This window comes from Plecotus auritus (assembly GCF_963455305.1).
Source record: "Plecotus auritus genome assembly, chromosome: 12".
Classification (NCBI taxonomy): Eukaryota; Metazoa; Chordata; class Mammalia; order Chiroptera; family Vespertilionidae; genus Plecotus; species Plecotus auritus.
In genome coordinates this window covers 4,661,851-4,679,019 of record NC_137778.1, presented here as the reverse complement: position 1 = coordinate 4,679,019, position 17,169 = coordinate 4,661,851, and the positions used below count along the sequence as shown (strand labels likewise).

The 17,169-nt window shown below is 40.3% G+C and overlaps 1 protein-coding gene across 9 annotated transcripts; it reads left to right on the top strand.

Moving 5' to 3' along the window:
- The first annotated feature begins 498 nt into the window (after nt 1–498).
- On the top strand, nt 499–16,667 carry CCDC181 (coiled-coil domain containing 181). 9 transcript variants are annotated; one of them, XM_080648545.1, is made up of 6 exons: nt 499–699; nt 5,868–5,987; nt 7,082–8,023; nt 10,900–11,046; nt 14,585–14,739; nt 16,326–16,667. In XM_080648545.1, the coding sequence occupies exons 2-6, from the start codon at nt 5,871–5,873 to the stop codon at nt 16,483–16,485; spliced, it is 1,521 nt and encodes a 506-aa protein (XP_080504671.1). In that variant the 5' UTR covers nt 499–699; nt 5,868–5,870; the 3' UTR covers nt 16,486–16,667. The 9 variants fall into 9 exon arrangements, with proteins under 9 accessions (XP_080504671.1, XP_080504670.1, XP_080504674.1 ...); XM_080648544.1 differs by having other exon boundaries at nt 513–699; nt 5,848–5,987; XM_080648546.1 differs by having other exon boundaries at nt 522–890.
- The last annotated feature ends 502 nt before the right edge of the window (nt 16,668–17,169 follow it).

Sequence of the window (17,169 nt, the reverse complement as noted above, 5' to 3'; positions counted from 1 at the left end):
ATGACAGTGGTTAATAAAATTATATAGGTTTCAACTGTATAATTCTAGTTGACCGTTCTGACATGCTTGAAGACTGGAGCAAACATCCTATTTCCTTTGACCACGCGGGTAAATTCGGTTTTGATTTTGATTGGTGGGCGGGACGGAGAGACCCTCTGGCCCAAATCTGATAACTGATTCGCAATATGCTTATCTACCGAGGAGACAAACTAGTTTTGACGACGTTAACAACTAAAAGAATAATGTACAGAAACATACTCTATGATGTCCCCCACCTTCCAAAACCTGGCGAGAGGCAGGTACCCGTGGGAAAACTCACAGCCAAGAGAGAAGGCGGGCCTCCGCCAGTCGCCAACACTCGGGAAACCTGTCTGTGTGTTGGGGGGAAGAGGAGTTCCCGGCTGTCTCCCTGGAAACCACAGAGCGGCAGGTCCTCCGAGGCCACCTACCAAGAAGCGCAAGTGACAGCAGCTGCCAGTGCCGCAGGCTGCCGTCTGCGCCTGCGCGCGCCCACAGGCCTCGTCGTGAGAGAGGCCCGGATGGAGGACGCAGAGAGGCGCCGTTGCCATGGCAGCCGGGTCCTGGCTGCCTAGGTAGCAGGTGCCGGGGTCTCCCTCGCCTCCTGGTCAGAGCTAAGAAAGAGGAGGAGAGGAGAGCACCCCCGGCCATCTCTGTGACCTCAGCCGCTGCATCTCACAGGCAGGAGGGGCTCTAAAGGGACTGAGGGAAGGATGGTGCGGACTTGTTTATGGGGGAGCGAGTGAAAAGCGCGAACTACCGGGGACAGGTGGGAAGAAAGGTGGGCGCAAGACCCGAGGGAAGAGCCTTCCTGTTGGCTCAACATCCTTCGGAGTCCCGCGTCCACGGAGCCTGGCAAGCCTGGCTTGGCCGTGCGTATCTGTCATTGTTGTCGTGGTCTCTCCCCTCTCCACGTCGCCTCCCTGGGACAGAAAACTCACTCCTAGGACATTAGCTTCCTTCCGAGCAGAGGCCAAGGCCTTCACTGAGTCCGTGGCACCTTGGATACAAGTGAAAACGGTCACCGGGTGCTTGTTAACTATTATTTACCGTCGGGCTTGGTGTGACAGATTATAAGTTTTTTTTTCTTTGTTTTTATTGCTGACACTATTACAGATGTCCCTAATCATCCCCCCGTTTCTTCCCTCCACTCAGACCCCGTTCCCCCTTCCCTCTGGCCATCACCACACTGTTGTCTGTGTCCACAGGTTAAGCATATATGTTCTTTGTTGATCCCTTCACCTTCTTTCAGTCCTGGGAATCACAGTCTCCGCAGGATGCAGCAGGAAGAATGGGCCAGGTGGTCTCAGGATGTTACCATGGGTTCAATTTTGCTTAAGTACTTATTTTATATTAAAAGATATTCTGTTCGACATTCTTTCAATTTTCTTAGATTTTAAACACCCTTGTGTTTAAAAGGAGACGAGGTAAGAGTGGAGTCTATGAACTAGATGAAACTATATTTGAAAGGTTTGAATTCTGAAAGTTATCAAAATTGTGTGTACCTCTGGACTCAGTCTCAACACTAAAAAGATCTGCAGTCACGTTCCCTCAAGGGAGTTAGCAGACACCAGGGAGAAGGAATTAATTTCTGTCTCTTACTACAGTTCCTGTTAAGAAGGTAGTTCTTGTCCAAGCCAGTTACATGGGTTTTTAATGAGGATAAACATGGAAATTTAAATGTGTGAAACTTACAGGAAATGTGTTGGGTGATTCCGTTTTTTAAGGAGTATTTTTGTTCGAGCATGTTGACTGTGTGTCTTATGGCCAGTACCCTGGGAATGAAGATTAAAGGAACTGAAGGGGACTGAATATCTGGTGACGCACTTGAAAAAGGCTTAGGGGACTAGGTAACAAGAGTTTATGATTCATGTTCTTTGTTCACTTGGGAACTAGCCATGAATTTTTTAAAGTTATAGGAAAAGAATGGCCCTTTTGATTTGACACAACCTATCAATTACTTCTCAGAGTCACTTCAACTGTGGCTTTCTTTTTTTAAGTATGGTATATTAGTATGATATAATAACACCTAATATGTTTAATTTGTAATCATTTTATTTTATTATTTTTATGCTATGGTTTGGCTTTAAATTTGAGCTTTCACATGGGTGAGATGCTTTGTAAGTAATAAAGCATATTAATGAAAGTCTTTAGACAACCATTTATTTACAAGTTCCACTCTGTTTATTATAAAATTAAGGGAAAGCACAGAAGAGTTCCATACAAATCTTATTCTAACACTTAGTTATGTAACTTAAACATCTTAAAATAGTACATTTCAAGATCCCTGCTCTGAAAAGAAAGCTGGTGGTCCTAAGGCGTTTGTGACTGTGGAAAATAGAACTATGTATGTGTTTTGAATCACAATGAGTTTCAGTTTATTCTGCGTGACTCATGGCAACCTTATTTCACTTGCTAGGTAAGTAAGCACACCAGTTGATGTGATTTAGTCTGCCTTGCCAGTAGGCAGTGGTGAGTAAACTCACTCTGCAATACTGACTTGGTTTCTTAGGTCACCTCAAAGTATTATTGCTCAACCTCTGACTTATAAATTATCCCAGCTTTACTCTGAGTACTTTAAGAACGTCCATTTTGTAGTCTTAGTTTAAAAGAAATAAATATCTAGAAGTAATTATAGGCCAACTAATACATTAGAAATAGTTATAATTATCCAGCTGAATAATTGACATTTCAGTTACCTAAGACTAACTTTATCTTGAGAAGGAAAGGAAACCAGTATGAAGAACTAGTCAAAGAAAGATGACATTTAAATGAGACAGACTCCACAATGTTTTTAAATCTGGAACTTAGTTATTCAGATACCAAGTATTTATTTTATTTTTTGTAGTATACATATATATTTCCACTCAGTATTACTTTGTGTTAGTTTCAGATGGGAAGCATAGTGGTTAGACAACCATATACGTTACACAGTGTTCCCTCGGACGTTTCCAGTACCAATCTGGCACCATGCCTAGTTACTACAATATTATTGACTGCTTTTCCTATGCTGTACTTCACATTCCCATGACTATTTTATGACTACTAATCTGCACTTCTCTTTTTCTTTTTCCATGAGAGTTTCCCTTTTTTATATTCTGTTTTGCTCAACCCCTCTCCCATCTCCCCCAGCCTCCCATCTCCCCACTGCCACTGACAGCTGTCATCCTGCTCTCGATGAGTCTGTCTCTATTTTGGTTGTTAGATACACTTTATTGTGGCACTATGCATTTGCTTTTAAAATTCTCTTGCTTTTCATGAGTTAGCATTTATTTGTTAATTTGCATCTTATATAAAAGGTTAAAAGCGACCTTAAGAGTCATCTAGCTCAACTTTTCTAAAGCTTCAATCTCCTGGAAAACATTCATGCCCGAGTCATCTTCTAGGCACTTCAGTGGGCGTCTCACCTCACTTCAGGACACGGTTTGAAATGGCACGTCTCTCTTCCATGTACCTAAATCTGCCCCACGTTTCCAGCCCTCCGTACTAATTGTGCCACCTGACGTGATACAAGTCCACTCCCCTTCACATGCAGCCTTTTAAACAGTGTTGAACAGGTGCCATCCAGGTCCCGTGTTTCCTTAGACTGTCATTCGAGTGCTCCCCAGCGTCCGCTGTTAAGACACTTTACTCTCACAACCCCCCTTCTTCCCTTCTCCTCCCTTTGACCCCCTCTCCTGGCTTGCTAGCCCCTGAGTGAGTCCCAGCTTGTCTTCTGTTCTTTGAACGGCAGCAGCGCAGGAAACAGGTACAGGGCTTCCTGTGTTGTCTGTTTCTCACCCACAGTCTCGGCCTTGGAGCTCTTTTACGTTGGGGGCATCTCCATTTTTAACTCCTTGTGAGCCCAGTGTCCACTAAAGCCTATTGCAGTGTTTTCCACAAGCAGTGCTGAAAAGCCCGGCCGCTTGTCTGGTGCAGCCAGTGGAGAGATGTCCTCCCGCACGCTTCCACTATCCTTTCTCGGTGAACAGTGGAAGGAAAACAATTTAAATCTCACTTTAGTAAAATTGGTACCAGGACAAGGTGGTCTCCTCAAATGTTTGGAGAGAGTAAAGTGAAGCTAATGGCTAAAGCAAAGTTCAAGTTGGATAATTTATCAATTCAGCCACGACAGCTCTCATGTTACATCTTTACCAATGTGCTGAGGTCTCTCGCGTTCTTGACATCCGTTCTTTCTACTTCCAAAACGGGTTTTAGGCAACTTATTCTTGGTGGAGGAGCCAGAGAAGCAGGTATGGGATCAGGCTCCCAGGTCCTTAGGGCCCTAACATCAGTTTTCTACAGTTTTTTTGAAACTGGGTCTAATATTCTGTGTACATTTAGAGAGCATGGCTATTTTGTTTGTTTAAGTCAATAGTGGGAAGTGTGTAGATTATCGATATATAGTTCTACCTTTGGTTATTTTGTGACAATTAAATCTACATAAACAATTTTCCCTCAACCCTTTTCTTTGTGAAAGATAATATGACATCAAACTGACACCTCCATATTCCTTCCAGATCTTTCTTTAGTGGCACGTTTATGTTCAGTTCCAGGCTTGTCCATGTTTGTTTGTTTTTTTCTCATGCTGTTCTGTTAGCGTGGAATAACTGATGGACTCTCAGACTCAGTAATCAAACCCTGCTCAGCTTTCCATGGTATTTCTAATTTAGACTGAGTTATCTCATCAAAACCTCATTTACTTACATTTTTATTTCTTTCTACATTTTTAATTAATGTGTTTTGTTTATGTTTGCCTTCTGTATCAGATTGAGTAGGCCAGAGGTCTTGTATAATCTTTATAGGAATACTAGAGGCTCAGTGCATGAAATTTGTGCACAGGTAGGGTCCCTAGGGGCTGCCAGCTGGCTGCCGGCCAGGGACTTCCTTTGTTCCGCGCTGCCCCCTGGTGGTCAGCACATGTCATAGCAAGTGATCGAACTCCTGGTCTCCCGGTCGAACTCCCAAGGGGACACTTTGCATATTAGGCTTTTATATATGTAGATTATAGGTGTTCAACGAGTGTGTGCCAAATTGTACATATATGTGGTATGTTCACACACATATACAGACACATTATAGGTAGAGATTTACATGTTTCTTTTGTTTGAAAAGTTATGCACAAAAAATTAGTATGGCTATGCACTGACCTCAATTTGAAGATAACTTTAGCTTAGCTGTCTTAAAAATGAATGAATTTACATACCATTTCGCAAACATTTATTAACTTTCGTCTGACATCTCTATTTATTGTCACTGTCTTCTAGTATTAGGCATCAGAGGTTTTTTTTAACAAAAAATGTTTTATTTAGAGTTGATAACAGCCTGACTTCTGTGGAAATCAGCATTTACCATAAATGAGAATTAGTTATTACTTAAAAAGCTCTCAGGTCACAAATTATAGTTACACCTATAAATGACTAGATCCTTCTTCAAGAAAGATCGAGAAACTGAGGATGGGAATTGATATACTTGTGTTCATTTGAACATAAGAAAATGCAGATGAGTGAGACTAAGAAGCTGAGTCATGCACTGTGAGCTCTCTGATGCACAGGCGTTTTAATGCTCTGTGGGGAATGTGGAACATCCCTCTCTAAGCCGCCAATAGTCTTCTTATCTGCCTCTTAGTCTCCTTGCAAATTCCTGTTTCAGGAATTGGGCGGGTGGGGGGGGAGTGATTAGGAGTAGTACACTTAGAAAATGTCTGGCCATTGTAAGTCTACAGATATATGTTTATTCTGAGCACGCCATACTTTGTACGTCTATGTGTTAATTAGCTTATCTTTAACATTGGTCTCACACTACACCTGAAGTGCACATAGCATAGACCTTATCCCTTTCATCTCACAGCATTATTCCCTAACACACAGAAAATGGATGAAAATAAAGATACTGATTCCAAAGAAACTGGAGAATATGAAGATGACTTTGAAAAGGACCTGGAGTGGTTAATTAATGAAAAAGAACAAAGTGATGTCAACATAATAGAGGTATATGTAAATTGCCAACAGCATTCATAATGATGATATTAACAAAGTGTTTTGTAATTCTTGAAGAGTTTCACATTATCTCATATAAACCTCACAAAATTTCTTTAATGTACATAGAACAGATGACATCATCCCATCTTATAGATGAGAAAATTGAGGCACGGAGAGTTTAAATGTATCATAAGGCATAGGGGTAATTAGTGAGAGAACAGGGATTAAGTTAGCACTTAATAAAGCTAAAATTATAATTTTAAAATTGTAATTTATATAATATAAATAAAATAATTAATTGCATTAACAGTAAAAAAATGAGTACAATTCATTTCTAGTTTATATAAACTTGGGTAAAATCATGGAGGTTTGATATAAAGGACAAATGAAGCAAATCCTCAAAATACATGGTCTTTTGGCTAATATTTGAAACCTGAAGAGTAAATAAGGTCTGAGCAAAGAAAAGAAAAGACAAGTGAGTGAGCTCTTTAGGGAATTAATATAGAAAAATACAAAGGGTCTATTACTTTTTTTTTCCTTCTAGGAAATCTAGAGGTAAAAATTGATCTGGAATTTTGGGTTCTCCAGAAAATGGTAATAATAATCTCAAGGGAATCTAAGAACCTCAAAATAATTAAGACTTGACCAATGGCAGTAACTTTTCATGGTCTTGGGGAGAAAGATACTTTTTTTTTTTTTAAGAATACAAGTATTATAAAAAGAAAACATTTAAAAATATACTTCTGAAAATGTAAAGGGAGGACAATTTTATAGAGGGTGGAATATTAAAATATTATTTATAGTTACATTTCCATGCTTTGGCATAAAAAATTTTAAATATCAGTATAGCACTCAATACCAACAAATACAAATTTAGAGTTAAATTTTTCCTAACTGCTGTTGTTCATGCCCCTGGGGTGCTCACAAATATGAGTTAGAATATGAGCAAAGAGTGAGCAGGAAGCATGTTATTTTTCTATTTCTAAAACAAATTACATGAATCTGAAAATCCATTTCTGATTTTTTACATATAAATAGGCAAAGTGTCTCCATTTTACTGAAAAGAGAACCTCATATCTTTTTCTTTCTTTTTTTTTTTTTAGATGGCTTGTGGGAATGAAGAGAGCATTAGCAAAGAGTTAAAAGAGAATGAAACAGAAGCCAAACACACCGGACAGCTTTCTGATCCTGACACATCCTCGAGGGATGAGATTTCACCAAGAAGAAATGACTTCATTTCCGTACCGAGTAGTCAGTCTTTGGAACCCATGTCAGACTCAGACAGTGAAAACTCTTTCCAGGAATCCAAACTGGAAAGCCAGAAAGACGTGGAGGAGGACGAGGATGAGGAAGTGAGGAGATACATTATGGAGAAAATTATACAAGCCAACAAGATTCTACAGAGTCAAGAACCCGTGAATGATAAGAGGGAGCGGAAACTGAAGTTCAAGGACAAATTAGTGGATCTAGAAGTTCCTCCGATGGAAGACACTGACGACTACAAAAATTATTTTGAAAATGAGAGTCATGTGTCTGGGAAACTGTCGCAGTTACATATTTCCAATGACTTTGGACAGGAAGGTGTGCTCCTGTCGCTCCCTGGCGGGAGCTGTGAAGAGAACAAGGACAGGAAGATACTGGTAGAGAGAGACGGAAAGTTTGAGCTTCTGAATCTGCAAGACATTGAGAGTCAGGGGTTCTTGCCCCCCATTAGCAATGTCACCGGTTCAGAAAATGAAGCTCAGCAGTCATCGCCCAGGTCTTCCAGCTCAGCTGTCAGTGGTGTCAAGAAGGAAGAGCTTACAGCAAAGATCCAGGCCTCATCCACAGAGGAGCCCGTGGCTTTCCCCCTTCAGTCTCCGCCCAACCCCAAGGCTCGGCCCAACTCCGCTGCCAACTCAGAGCCCAGCAAGGGGAATGGGAAGTCTAATCACAGGATGCAGTCTGCCAGTGTATCTCCAGTGACCTCAACGTATTGTCTTTCTCCGCGACAGAAGGAACTGCAAAAGCGGCTGGAACAAAGGAGAGAAAAGCTGAAGAGAGAGGTGAGAGCCGCGTGGGCACTGGTTGAGAGGGGAAGCTGTTTTCAGGTTTTACAGGGGCAGCAGCAATTGAAACGGTTCTTCAGAGTGCTGGGTGTATTTTCCTGCTTGGTCTGTTTTCTATCGTTAGATGAAGGGTTGCGGGGTAAGAATGTGTGGATGGATGAACCCATGGCTACCGTGGTCCTTGGTGTCAGGCTCCCAAAGCACAGTAAAGAACACCTGGGCTAGAGCTGGGGTCGAGCGCAGTGGGGACGTCATCTGATCCTTTCACTTTAAAGGTGAGGCTCAGGGGAGTCAGATGGCTGCTGAAATAACCTGGATGTGAGACGGGTGAGAATCAAATGTCAGGTGGGAAAGTGCAGGCAAGCTGTGTTGGGGTTTAGGAGGCAATAGGTAGAACTGGATTGGAATTCTGTGGCATGTGTGTGTTTCACGTATCGTCTATGCCTATAACCCCTTGAGTTCAGGGATTTTAGTTTCAAATTAAGAATAGAACTAATAATTTTAGTGAAATATCTCCAGAATGCCTTATGGAATCCAAAATTACTATTTTGGGGTATTTCTTTGCTCTTAAAATAAAAGTATTTTATAATTGGAAACTCCAGGTGCCAAAACGGGTGCTTTTTCTTGAAATGACTTAAATCAGTGCCCCAAATTCTCTGTTTTACTGGATAACTAATGGTATTAAGCTGAACCACACAAAATGTCTAACTAAATACCAAACCTCAACAGAATCATGGGTTAATAGGATGTTACAGTCAGAGGAAAGCTTAAAGATCATGTTGCAGATCAGAAAACTATAGTGTAGAAAGTCATTCAACTTGTTTGCAGCAAAGTTGGAGTAAAAAAATCCCAGTTTTCTTGGCATTCATTGAGAAATAGTATATTTTCCATTTAGGTAGGAAACTACCGGGGGAATTCCTTCATTTATCAGGAACTCACATTCGCAGAAAAAGTGAAAAACAGAGTCAGCGAGAACATGGAACCCATAGCGCACTCAGGCCGGAGTCTGAAAGGATGCAGACTCACCGTGTTTTCTTGCTCGGCCACTGGTATCTAAACTCTAACAGTCAGGCTCGGTTCACTTGGATCAGATACGTAACAATACTTAAAAGGCTCTGTTAACTTTATGACAATACGAAATTATTTGTTGAGAATAGCTGGATGCACACATCCATGCATAGGTGTGGGTGTATTTCTGTAAAAGCGATGGAGGAGGCTTACACCATTTCAGGGTCTCTCACCAGTGAACTAAGGGTGACTGTGACTGCTGTGGCCGGTAGGTTGTTCTGTTTGCATTTGATCCTTTTTTCTGGGTGTCACACATACTGTTCTTTCCTCGTGTCAGAGATCCGCATAGCTGTTCCTTCCCTCGTACGTGCTGAAGGCATGGGCTTTACGTTCTAAGGCTTTAAAAATATTACTTAGCTTCTTTCACAGGCTTTATTTTTATGCCCAACAAAACATTGCTGGGCGGGCTGCTGCCCTCTGGCTCCCTGCTAGGGGCCATCTCCCCGTTCTCCCTGGCAGCTGTTAGCTGGGCCCTGGCTGATGTCGTCTGTGTGCTAGTAAGTGTCTAAGGTTCCTTCTGGAGAGAGAATCATCTTGCCATGCTGTCTGTGTGCATGCATGGCATCCCGGGTCCTTTTTTTTTTTTTTTTTTCGTAAAAAGGAACTATAGCTAATGTAAGCTCCATTCGGGTTTAGAAAATAGTAGACAGGCATGTTGAAAGGTATTTTCTGCTGTTAAGGGGATAGAATTTTGCCTTTCCTTCCTATATTATGTTCCATCCAAAGGAATTAGAAGGACTTTCTGTTGTCAAAAGGTAAGGAAAGAATTCTGACTTCCATTCTTTGAGAAAATGTAAGCATGGACTGGGTAGTTCAGTTCATTAGCGATGACTTGAGTATTGGAAGAGACGTGAGAGCTGTGAAGGCAGCTCACGTTAGAGATGAGAACACCGTCAGGCGGCAGCGTGAGCGCCCCTCGGGGCCAGCTCGCCGCTGTTCCCACCACCGCGCAGCCTGGCTCCCACTCGCTGCTTCGTCGCTGTATGTAACTGGGTCCCATTAAGTACCTTCCTTCAAGTTTAGGTCACTCCCTTTTAGAACATTAGTTGGATAATTCAGATTTAAAAACTCATTTTGTTTTACCTAAACATTTTTCCTGATAGCAAAGTGTTAATTTATGAATATATGCTAGTTGAAAATATTTTTAAACATAATAATAAAAAAAATCCAAACGTATCTAAAGGTGCAACTAACACCTCTGTTCTCATCATCCGGATTCAAAAATCACTGAGATTTTGGTGTATTTGCTTCATCTCCTTCTTCGGCTAAGGAATTTTTAGAGCAGGTCCTAGACAGCACAAGATGGCTCACCTGTACCCTTCAAAGTACATCCCAAGTGACTGTAGCCTTTTCTTTTCAACCACAATGCCATTTATTACCGTGAACAAATGCAACATTTATATAAAAACATTTAGAACATCTTCCTGCTTTTATGGACATCATACAGTGCTTCTGTGGCTTAGCTGCAAAGTAAGACCAAAATTAAAGTAGGAAGTGGAGGAGAGATTCAAGGCATTGCTGAACTGTATGTATTGTACATCCATATAATTGTAGCCTTTGTCTCTACAGTTTAATTTATCTTAAAAATCTTCATCTCTTCCTAAGCAAATTAGAGGCATTATTATTATTATTATTATTATTATTATTATTTATTTATTTTTTTTAAAGAACGCCTAGCTTTTCAATGGAAAGTTTTAGAGGCAGGGAATTCTCACTTCAGATCTCAAAATACATCTCTCTACTCTAAGGACTCATCCACGATTTTTAAATCTTTCATTAATGCCTTTTGATATTCTTTCCACCAGGAAGAACAACGGAAAATAGAAGAAGAGAAAGAAAAGAAAAAGGAGAACGACATAGTATTTAAAGCATGGTTGCAAAAGAAAAGAGAGCAGGTCGTAGAAATGAGGAGAGTTCAGCGAGCAAAGGAAATTGAAGACATGAGCAGTAGAGTAAGTAAAACTTCTATGAAAATTAATTTCACACAGAGATGAAGGTGGGATTTGTTTACGGAAGGGCATCTGAATGTCAGACTAAGAACATCTGGAGAAGTAGAGAGAGTGGTCCAGGAACCACCCTCGCAAAAGATGCTTCAGCCACATCCTAAGAAGCCTTGCAAAAATGCAGTGATTCCTATTTCATTTAAACTTTCATAGCACCAAGCTACCATTTTTTTTTAAAGACAGTGTAACTTTTATATTCAAATAGGGCAAAGATACTGTGCTCACACAAAACACCCCCGCACCTGCATTGAGAAGGGTGCTTTCAAGTGTTTTTATTTTTACCAACATGACAGGTAGAAAATATTGTTGCGTTGCAGTGTTATTTTCAGCGAGACTGATCACCTATGAGCTGTTTGAATATTCTCTTCATAGAAAAATTCTTTGTCAACTTTTCTGTTAGGAAATCTTCTTTGAGAAATCTACTGCATTACTTTTTTCCTTTGGTTTTTTTTATTTTTATTATTTTGTTTTGTAATGAAGAAATGTTTGGTTTTATATGGTTGTATTTATAAAAATATAAAAACAAATCCTGGAAATATTAAAAAATAATCTTTTAAAGCACTATATAAAACCCTACATTCAATCTAGGAGAACTTTTTGTCTATTCTGTCTTCCACTTACATCCCGAGTCCCACCATCTTCATCTAAACCACCGCTGTGTGCTGCCTGACCCGCTGCAAAAGGCTGATCACTGCTCCTCCTCCTCCCACCTTGCCCCCACTCCATTCCATTTCCAGCACAGCAGCCGGAGTGAGCCTCCGAAATGCGGAGCAGATTGCATCACGTACGCTCTGAAACCTCCAATGGCTTCTCATCTTGAAATAAAGTCCCAAGTTCCTACCACCGCCTGGAAGACTGTACACTGTTGGTTCCCTGTTATTCTACTTCATCTCCTTCCCCTCGCCAGGCCCTTTGCCACCGCCTCATTGTGACTTTGCTTTTGATTGAATGTGGAAAACACAACCCCTTGGCAGGTCTTTGCTGTGTTACCAGTGCTTGGAAGACGCTTTGTCCGATGTCTCCAAACTCGCTCCCTCACTTTCTCTCTAAACGCCTTCCTTTCTCCTCACCTCCCCGTTATTAGTCTCTCTCCTTACCACACTTTTCTTTGAATCTGACATATCAGTCAGTCAATCAATCATCTGTTTTTATCTGCTCATCTAGAACAGCACTTCCCAGTGTGACTTTCTGAACTGATGGATATGTCCTGTACCTGTGCTGGCGATCAAGCCACAATGTGGCTGTGAAGCACTGGAAATGGAGCTCATGTGACCAAGATGCTGAATGTTACATTTTCTCTGTCAGTAGCCGCATGTGACTAGTGGCTACTGTGTTCTACAGTATAGGCTTAGGATGTATGGGAGAGCGGACCTGGATTTTTCATTGATGTGACCGAGTACTCATGTGCCTGTAGATATTCTATATAAAAGATACTCTGTAAATATCAGTTGAATGAATAAATGTACAGAGATACCCATCAATCCTGTTCGTCCCTGAATTCCAGACTCTTCTGATCTATAATTCCACACGAACACTTTTTGTCATCTGCAGCCACTCCGCGATTTCTAGATGTTCAGCAATATCCTTTAGGTCCATGAGTCCTCTTCACCAGGTTCAGTGTCGTACACGAAAGAACTTAAGTCAAATGCATTTCCTAAGTGAGATCATCAGTATGCTTTGCCATGTGGGTCACAGGGAAAGGAAAACGCAAGATGTAGGAGAAGGTCTTCACCACCACAGGGCTCATACCTGGTGAAAGTATTAAATGAGTGTTCTAGCCAGGCATCCACCCCAAGGCTCCAGATCTGTCCCTTTGCTCTCTTTATTCTCCCAAATAAGCTCTTTCAATGCAATGGGCTACTCCCACTAGCTGCTGTTTATGACAAAGCTTCATGGCTGTTCCCCTTACGAGAAAATTCTATGGCTGCAAATGCGAAAGCCTCTCTCCGTAAGAGTAATTACAGCTTTGGAGGTGGGCTGGGCAGCTAGGTGCTCTAAAAGCTAAAAATCAAAGTTAGGATCTTGTGAAGTTCCACAGTGGCAGCGGATGAAGTGGAAGCTACACTGACACTCTCCCAGGACCAAACTAAAATTGCAACTAAAATACAGAAAACCATCCTGAACAATCAAATGAAGACCAGCTGGAGAGAACCCTGATGACCAAGGACGGAAAGCGGAGACCACATACAGACTGGTAGGAAGTGCGGAACCACCCGGAGGCTGCCCGGGCAGCAGCTGAAGTTCCGGAGGGATAGCTCAGCTATGGGGGTCCCCACTGAGAACTCTGGGGTCTGGTCCCCAAAGTTAGAATCTAAAGAAAGGCTGAATAACGGAAGCGTTGGATCTTTGGTTTTCAGACTGTATTCCACGGACATTCTTCAAATTGCTACAAAGACCTCAACTCTACTCGCACTGCCTTTCTCCACCCGTTTACTTGTTTGTGCCATTGGGCAAAATTATTTTCTTTGTCAAAGGGCTCAACTTGGCAAAGTTTGCAAGTCGCTATGTTTAGACCTTCATTTATTGATGACAGTCGTCCCCCAGTATCTGTGTGGGATTGATCCCTGGATCCCTGTGTGATACTAAAAATCCCTGGATGATCAAGTCCCTTATATAAAGGGTGTAGTATTTGCATATAACCTAAATAATCCTCTCTTACACTTTAAATCATCTCTAGGTTACTTATAATACCTAATAAAATGTAAATGATATGCAAATAGCTGTTATACTGTACTGCTTTCTTTTCTTTGTATGTGTGTATTTTTTATTGAGAGAACATTGGGTAGTAACATTTTATAAGTTTCAGGTATTCAGGATTATAATCCATATCTGTGTACACTGTAGTGTGCTCCCCAGTTATCACCACACAGTTTACCCCTTTACCCATTTTGCTCTCTCCCCATTGCCTTCCCCTCTGTTACCATCTATTTTCTGTACCTGACATTGTTTTTATTTTGTTTTGTTTGTTCATTTGTTTCTTTTTTGTTTTATATTCCCCATAAAAATGAGTGAAATCACGGTTTTTTTGTCCTTTTCCATCTGACTTATTGCACTTATCATAGTACATTTGAGATCCATCCATGTTGTCATCAATGGCAATATGTCATCTTTTTTTATGGCTGAGTAGTGCACCATTGTACATAAATACCACATCTTTTTTACCCATTCATCTATCACAACTTAGGTTGTTTCCATGTTGGCTGTTGTAAATGATGCTGCAATAAACATGGGAAGGCCATGCTCACTAAGACTTTTGAAAGAAGAAGCTACATGGCAGTGAATTCAGTGCTGAGTTTTCTGATGGGGGTAGTCAGTGTTGCTGATTCAAATGTGATATATTTGGTTTGGGTATGAGGAGTGCAGGTCATGGGCTGGCATTTCTATGAAAAACTGATGAGTGGGACATGTTCTTGTAGGGTCCTATAGGCGGGGCCTCAGAAAGTAGTTGTGGTTTATTAAATTAAGCAAAGCTTGTTTTCGTAACTAGCAGGAAAACAGAGACCCACAACAAGCTTTTCGATTATGGCTTAAAAAGAAGCACGAAGAGCAGATGAAAGAAAGAAAGACAGAAGAACTACGAAAGCAGGAGGAATGCTTGTTCTTCCTCCAGGGGACAGAAGGCCGTGAACGGGCCTTTAAACAGTAAGTCAAAGGCAGAGTGCGCCCCTCCCTCATGGTTGTTTTAGAAAGCTATATATCGATAACGCTTGGGAAAAAACCAAATATTGGATCTTTGACATTGCATACTATTCCATTTTTAATACACTTTAATAAATGTGTGAGATTCTTTAATTCCACACTTGGCACAATATTGATACCATTCTTTCAAGATAGTTTTCAATACTAAAATGGTTTCTTATGGCACCAGTGTGTTAGCCTTTGAGAGCCTACCATTCATTCATATGTTCGTCTGTTTGTTGCATTGTTCATTTCTTAGAGAAATGGGCCAAAGACTGGTTGCAGCTTCTCCTACATAGTCCTCAGAAAAACTGAATAAAGAGTTGCATTTACCTAGAACTATTTTTCTGTAAGGAAAGGCAGGCAGACTGAGGAGGAAGATCTATATAGACCAAATGAGAGGAGATTTGGGTACATATTTTGGTGGCTAAATCTGATCTCTTTTCAGTATCTGGTAAGACCCTGCATCACCTGGCTGGTTCTGAGGAAACACACGTGGCTTACAGTTTTGCCAGCAAGCCAGTGCGAGTCCTGTTGTTTGAAGTTACTTTCATTTGTTTTTGTTTGTTTGTTTGTTTTTTATGTATATTTTTTTCTTCGTCTCTTTCTTCCTTTTTTTAAAAATATATAACCCTTTATTATAGAAGCAGTAAATATTCGTTGTGGAAATGGAGGAGGAAACATCACATTCTTATCACTCAGAAATCACTATTGTTAGGACCTTAGTGCATATATTCTAGATATTTCTCTGTACTTATAATTTAAAAATAGAAATTGAGATCATACTTACAAACTGTTCTCAATTGGCTTATTTTCATTAATGATCTCATCTACCTCCAGCCCAGAGCCATTTCTCTCTCTCTTTCTCTCTCTCTCTCTCTCTCTCACACACACACACACACACATACACACACACACACACACACGTACTTACATACTAGATATGTGTGTATACAATCATTTTTTGTGTTATTTTACCTAAGCAAGATTTATAGACTTAAATTTGTTAGAATGTGGACTCTCCGTTTTTTGATGTTTTTTATGCTTAGGCTTATTTTTCTGCTTTAAGGAAGAACTAGTTTATGCAATGAAAATTAAGAGCTCTGTAATTTCCTACCAAGAAAAGCAAGGTAACATTGATGCATGCTCGGATTCTCAGCCTGGTTAAATAAGGTTTTAGCATGCAGTTAGATATAAAAAATTAGTCATTTGGAATCTATCACATACTTATTTACTTATAAAACCATATTTTTTCAAAAAGGATAGGACCCGTATCACATATAAATCAGTTTATTACTAAAAAATGTTATGTTTGCAATTTCATTATAAGACAAACTTAATTCAGACATTCAATACCAGATATAACTATGTTTTCTTGTGTGGGTCTAGGGGCATAGCCTGAAATTTTTCAGTTAATACTTTAGTGTCGTGACTACAGTATTTCAATGTAAAGACATTCAATTTCTTTTAATTGTCTATAGCAGTAACTTTATAGCATGAAGCATATATGCTGGTTGACACCAGACCTGATCACATGTCTGTTCCTGCAGGTGGCTACGAAGGAAGCGGGTGGAAAAACTAGTGGAACAACAAGCTGTCAAGGAAAGGACTAGACAGTTCCGACTGGAAGCAAAGCGTTCCAGACAGATGCAGAATCAGTCATATATGTCCGAAGCCAAATCCTTCCGTTTTACTGATCATTACAACTGAAGGTATCTATTAAATGCTTCATTTTGAAGCCACAATCCTCAGAATTTTGGATATTATTTTTTTATGCCCATGTGCTTTGGTTATACTCTGAATTATGGAAATGGTACATATCTTTTTGGTGATGTTGACAGTGATTTATCCTTTCTTTTTTACACTAGAACAAAATAAACTTCTTCTCTTAATGTGTGGGAATGTGTTATACCCTTTCTTAGGCCATGCAACAAATTGAACAATGAATAAATTCTGCATTCTTTATTCCCTTACTTCTAAATTATTTTAATGTTTCTAGCAGGAAAGAACCACAAGAAAGGCACAGATTTCTATTCTTAGTTCTTATTATCATGAAAAAATTGCAATAGGACATTTCATGAGGCAAGAGGAGTTACCTCTTGAACAAGCCTGGCTCAAGGCCTGATACAAAGTCCTATTTGTATCAACTTTAACCTTGACTAGCCTGGCAAACTAAGCAATAGGGTAGGCCTACTTCTTTAAAACAAAGTAACAATTATGCATAAAACTGTTTTAGGCATGTTACAAAATTAGCCAGCTCTTAGTTTATAATATGCCTGGTATTGTAAATGCTTTACATAAATAACCTGGTATAATGTTGGTAACAACCCAATTAGTCTTTTTCTGTCCATGAGGCCAGGAGTGTTAGGTTTACAGTGTTTGAGGAACTGCCAT

Bases quoted from the DNA above. Each gene is read 5' to 3' on its own strand.
- CCDC181 (XM_080648542.1), top strand. From the start codon at position 749: ATGGGGGAGCGAGTGAAAAGCGCGAACTACCGGGGACAGGTGGGAAGA. The intron at 8,024-10,899 runs GTGAGAGCCGCG...TCTTTCCACCAG, and splicing joins GAGAAAAGCTGAAGAGAGAG to GAAGAACAACGGAAAATAGA. The intron at 14,740-16,325 runs GTAAGTCAAAGG...CTGTTCCTGCAG, and splicing joins CGTGAACGGGCCTTTAAACA to GTGGCTACGAAGGAAGCGGG.